This window comes from Nannospalax galili, unplaced genomic scaffold (assembly GCF_000622305.1).
Source record: "Nannospalax galili isolate Female #2095 unplaced genomic scaffold, S.galili_v1.0 scaffold1615, whole genome shotgun sequence".
NCBI classification, from domain to species: domain Eukaryota; kingdom Metazoa; phylum Chordata; class Mammalia; order Rodentia; family Spalacidae; genus Nannospalax; species Nannospalax galili.
The window spans coordinates 223,689-229,688 of NW_008335851.1; the positions used below are offsets into that span (position 1 = coordinate 223,689).

Genomic DNA, 6,000 nt, shown 5'->3' on the forward strand with positions numbered 1-6,000 from the left:
TTATTAATAAAACCATTGTAATCTTTAAATTTTAATGTACAAATAATTTTGCTTACAGAATATGTTGGAATGTTAAATTTTTTATTTATCATTTGTTAATAATTATTAGTAAAATTGACTTGCTAGCAAAAATCAATGGTTTCTAAAGTCTTCCAGAGTCTGTAGTTGGCATTACTGAGAAACACATGCTTTTGGTTTCAAAGGAAATCTTCATCGTATTTGGGAGAGACTAAAAGTTCATGGTTTGTGGTCTGCCCTTTCAGTTTTCTAGACTTAGTATGTGTATTAGTTACTTTTCTATTGATGCTATGAAATAGCATGACCAAGACAACTTAAAGAAGGAAGAGTTTATTTTGGCTTATGGTTCCAGAAGGGTAAGAGTCCATCATGTTGGGGAGGCATGATGGCAAGAGGCAAGAGCAGGAAGTAAAGAGCTCACATCTTGAACTAAATGAAAAACCAGGAGCAATTTATAATAATGGAAGACTCAAAATTCTATAGGTATTTATTATTTAGGAATTTTTGTTTCAGAGCTGGGCATGGTGGTGCACACCCTTAATCCCAGCACAAAACTTAAACAGAGAACTTGGAACTGGGGCAAGACTATAAATTCTTGAAGCCCACCCCCAGTGACATACTTTCTTCAGCAAGGTCACACCTCCTAGAGGTTCCATGACCTTCACCAAATGGCACCACCAACGGCCCATGCCAAATATTTAAATTCTTGAGCCTATGAGGGCTCAAGATTTAGATGTCTGTTTGATGTTTTGTTTGAGAGTCCACAGAAAAGAATTTATTATAACAGGCTTTTTTGACTCAGGGTATTACATCACTTGGAGAAATAGAATGACTTTACTTTGCCTATAAATGTCTCATGTGTGTATATCTAGTCTATGAAGAGGTTGAGTCTAATGTAGCTTTAATGTTAGTTTTTTTTCCAGAGGCTTTTTTTGTCTTCATTTTTAACATACTAGGACATTTTATTTCATAAAAACTATAGATGTTAAAATATAGTTTACTTTGGAACTAAATTAATGCTTTTTAGAAATACTTAGTTTTTATTTGTGTGTGTGTGTGTTTTTCTGTGTCTGTGTGAGTGTATGCTACATGTGTGTGGATGCCCATGGGAGCTAGAAGAGGGGGTTGAATTCCCTGGAACTGGAACTGGAGTTACAAATGGTTGGTGCCAGGAACTGACCTATATCCTCTGCAAGAGCAGCAAGTGTTCTTAACCATTGAGCTATCTTTCCAGCCTGGTTAGTACATTTTTAAATATTAAATTCCAATACAAATTTTTCTTGGTATCTATAATAAATATATTTTGAATTTATAATTCTGTATATGTGTTGTTTTAAAAATACCCAGATGATCAGCAAGCTTTGAACTCAATCATGCAAGATTTGGCTGTCCTTCATAAGGCTAGTCGACCAGCATTATCCTTACAGGAAACCAGAAAAGCAAAATCTTCATCACCCAAAAAACAGGTATTTATTTCAGTAATGCTTTAATAAATGTACCTTGTTGTACTATGAATTATTTTCATTTCATACCCTTATCTTACTGAGGACTTCTTTAATACTTAGGTTTTATATTTTTGAATCAAATGTTCTGCTTAATGTATATCCACTAAGTGTGCATTTTCTTTTTAATTTATTCCTAATATCTAATGTAATGTAAATGCTGTGTAGGTATAGTATTGAGGAAAGAATGACAAGAAAGCCGGGTGTGGTGGCTTAGCCCTTGGGAGGCAGAGGCAGGTGGATCTCTGTGAGATTGAGGCCAGCCTGGTCTACATAGCGAATTCCAAGCCAGCTGGGACTGTACGGAGACCCTGTCTCTAAAAGACAAGGAAAAAAGAAAGACAAGGAAAGTGAAGTGTATACACTTAAAATAATTTTATGATAACTGCTTACTAAAGCTAATATTTCATCTATTATTCATGCACTTAAGATCAACAATTTTTTCCCTCAGTACTCTATTCTGGATACTTATGAGGGTGATTTGGATTCCTGTAAATGAGATTAGTTTGGGATAGAAAGCATGAAAAGTAGAAACTCTGTAGCTCATCCTTATCTGTGCTTTTACTTTCCGCAGTTTCTTAGTTACTTATGATCAGCTGAGATCAGAAAATAATAGATGGAATAGTCTAGAAATAAACAATTCATAAGTTTTAAATTTCATGCTGTTCGAGGTAGCATAGTGAAATCTCTCAGCTGTTCCATTCTACCCTGCTTGGGACATGAATTAGCTCTGTCTATTGTATCCATGCTGCTGGTCTCTGTCATTTAGCAGCTATTTGAGTTGTGACTGCCATTGCCACAGAGGTAAGAATAGTGCTGCTGACAATTTGGATTTGTAAAAGAGCTTTAAAGTACTTCCTTTCAGAGAAGAGGTCGAAGTTCTCAATTTAGTAAGGGAAAACAAACATATGTTCAAGGACCTTGGAACATTTACCCTATAGATTAGGGGTACTGCAGTATAGTATTCTGTATTTCCTTAGACTGAGTCAGTAACTCTTACCATACCCTTCCTTTTCTCACTAATAGGTCTTAAAGCTCTTTCCTGTTGTCAGATCTTGCAACATAGTTCTCAGTTCAGCTTTCTGGCAGAAACAATTAGTTGATTGGAACTGCACAAGAAAATGAAACCCCCTTTCCCTTCTGCTCTGTATTCAATGAATGGCTAAGAAAAAAAAATGATTAGAAATGATCTAATCTCTGATTTTTCATCTTATTGTAGAATGATATTCGAGTCAAATTTGAGCATAGAGGAGAAAAAAGGTAAGCAAGTGTACATTACATACCAATTCAGTTATATAATTAAATATGTATTCTGTTTAAGCTGTTGAAGAAAGATTCTTTCCAGATTTGAATGAAGTTTTGTGGCTTGCAAATTGAAAATGGAACAGTACTTGGTAATGTGTGACATGCTCTTAGACTGACGATAAATAGAATCTTGTTAAAATTCAGGCTAGCAATGATTAATGTGCTTGCTTTGCAGTATTAGGAAGTAAATAAGATCACTTCATAATGTATCCTTTAAATTTTACCATTTGCTTTTATTTTTACTGAGTGGAAATTTTGATTATTCTTAAGAGACCTCAAAGCCATGACATGTATTTTGTTAATAAGTATTGTAGAAAGTGAGTTGAAATGGTGGTTTCAGACTGTTTATTTAGCAGAGATGTAAGCCTAGCCCTCTGTGGTTATCTGTGCCTCAGTGTAAAGTGAAGGTGGTGGTAGTTGACAACAGAATTGCTAACAAGACCTAATAGGAATTACATACGATAGAATTTCTTTTGTAATTAGTGTCTCAATATATTAATAAAAGGTCTATTAGTCTTAGGGAATCAAAAATGGCTCATAAGTCGTAAACTTGATATGAATATATTTTGCCAGAGATACTGAAAAAAATGGAATATACCGGTCATGGCATAGAACTATTGTCCAATCTACTACTTTATTTAAAATTGTTTTATAGTATTTCTTTAACCTTTTCATTCCCTCAGCCCTGTTTATTGAGTACTTATTATGTGTTAGGACATAAGGTATAAAGTGAGCAAAGTAGAAGTAGGTCTTCCTTGTAGAGCTGGTAGTCTAATAGGGTACCCTCCGAACTTCAGTGTATGTTCTCTGGACCAGTTCAGGCAAGACCTTTGGGATAGAAGAAGATTCCATAATTTTATTTGCTTTTAGTCACTTTAAAATATCTTGGCACTATGCTAATATATGTGCTTAACATGTTGAATTGTTGAGGGTACAGAAATCAAAAGCTGACTCCCTAAAATACTTTATTTTTTTAAATTTTATTTTATTTTTTGGTCTTTTTGAGACAGGGTCTCCCTGTAGCCCCAGCTGTCCTGGAACTCACTATGTAGACCAGGCTGGCCTTGAACTCACAGAGATCCACCTGCCTCTGCCTCCTGAGTGCTGGGATTAAAGGCGTGCGCCACCACGCCCAGCAACAACTTTATTTTTAACAGTTTCATTGCTTTCTGTTGTACATATGTCACATAGTTTAATTACTTTCCTCAATGAGTGCTTTACATTGGTCTTTAGTATTTATATAACAGTGCATATTAAAAGCTACAGAATGTTGTGAAAGTTTCCATTTAAAAATTTTAATTAGTAAAGAATAGATTCAAGGGTCTTTAATTTTCTATTGAAAAATTTTGTGCTTGATCAAAAATGAACTATTTTTCTAAGAATGCATAGTTTTAATTTAATTTTGCATCTAACAAGAGGGAACTGTTAAATTGTTTATGCCAATAAAATAAAGTATTTTAAAATCCTGTCTATATAGAATACTTCAGTTCACCAGACCAGTTAAACTAGAAGATCTGAGGTCTAAGTCTAAAATTGCCTTTGGACGGTCTATGGATCTATATTATACCAACAATGAGGTAAACTTGTTTAGTTCAACTTTCAGTAGTCCTTAGTTGGAAATTTAGCAGTGTTGTGTTTTTATTTAGTGATTAGTAAAACAATGGTACATTAAATGAGTAAAATGTCATAATTAAATTTTAAGATAGATGTTTCCCACCATTACAGATAACAGTAGGTGCTGCTGTGCAAGTCATTGAGTAAGAATCGGCTAGGTGGAACCATGTACTGCTTCAAAATTCTATGCTTCCTTGTTTTAGTTTGGCTCTGTGTACTTTATCGATGAACTTGATTTTCCCTTCATACTATACTTAGCTGTGGTTCATACAGTTTTGGTCATCAATTTCATTAAAGCATAAAGGATTATTTTAATATTGGTTTGGATACTTTTGATTGCTTGTATTTAGATTTGGGGATCAGTTATGATTTATAAGTTACAGCTCTTCATGGGTAGGCGTTATGGATTTGTAGCAGAAGCAGACAGTAAATGAGTTGCAGTTCTTTGAAGGAAATGCATGAAGTCTTGTGATAATAGATAAAGGAAAAGGTAATAAGTGTCCTATTTATGTTATGAAGGAAGAACTAGCTGAGGTGATAGTAGAGACTTTAGGATGAAAAGCCAACCCTCTTAAAGAATTTCAGGGCAAGAATGTTCTTGGAAGACAGAGCAACTTGAGAGTAGTGTAAGCAGAGATGCTGAGACAAATAGTTTTGTATAGAAAAGGTATCAGTGGGGTTGAAGTCACAAGGGAGAGTATAGTTTAAAAAACAAAACACGAGAAAGTGTTTTGCAGATTTTAAAACATTATACAAATAAAATACTTCAAAATATTAAATTTTAAATTGTTAATTTAGCTAAATTAAATGGTAATATAGCAAGTGTGGCTAGCCGAAGAACTCATTTATATTTCAGGAGTGAAAGTCTTTTTAATTTGTAAAAAAACTTGTGCCTTGGGGCTGGAGAGATGGTTCAGTGGTTAAGAGCACTGGCTACTGTTGCAGAGGACCTGGGTTCAATTCCCAGCACTCACATGGCGGCTATGAACCATCCTTAACTCCAGTTCCAGGGGAATCTGAAGCCCTCTTCTGACCTCCGCAGCAGTACATGACATGGGTGCACTCACCTACATGCAGGCAATATACTCATATACATAAAAATAATAAGTAAAATATTTTTAAAAATTGTGTGTTAAACAGAATAGTGTCTCCGAATAAAGTGATTTGTACTGTACTATAGAAATATCTTGAAATTTTACTTTTCAGATTATTTGGAGTTTTTAATGAGTCATATCTATTTAACAAGTACTCTCTTGGCAGTTTATTTCTGTATGTGCTGGCCAGATTTTCAGCTGCCAGCCCCAGGGTTTTGTAGAGGAGGTCTGGTCTCAGGGGCTGAAGTACATAGAGGGTTAAATGATTAATTGGCCTAAGCTGGCAGCTCTTTGTATAATACACTTTTCATGGGCCTTCTTTCCTTCTTCCCTCATCTTTCCTACTCCTCCACTAGTGTTTCCTAGAATCTTTCCCATATAAATAACTTGTCCTTGAAGTTTTATCCCATAACATGATTCTAGGGGACCAAGACACGTACCTCCTGATCCCCGCAGGGTATTTTTTT

The 6,000-nt window shown here is 35.0% G+C and overlaps 1 protein-coding gene across 2 annotated transcripts in view; it reads left to right on the forward strand.

Annotated features, from left to right (window-relative positions):
• Nucleotides 1-6,000, forward strand: part of Map3k2 (mitogen-activated protein kinase kinase kinase 2) — a 63,544-nt gene that overhangs the window by 20,626 nt on the left and 36,918 nt on the right. The window contains exons 1-4 of one of the 2 annotated variants that reach the window (XM_008830649.3): nt 1,115-1,256; nt 1,366-1,484; nt 2,740-2,780; nt 4,303-4,402. In XM_008830649.3, coding sequence (XP_008828871.1) covers nt 1,392-1,484; nt 2,740-2,780; nt 4,303-4,402 — 234 coding nt within the window. In that variant the 5' untranslated portion in view covers nt 1,115-1,256; nt 1,366-1,391. Of the gene's footprint in view, nt 1-1,114; nt 1,257-1,365; nt 1,485-2,739; nt 2,781-4,302; nt 4,403-6,000 lie in introns of those variants that run through there. The other variant, XM_008830648.3, reaches the window with a different exon arrangement.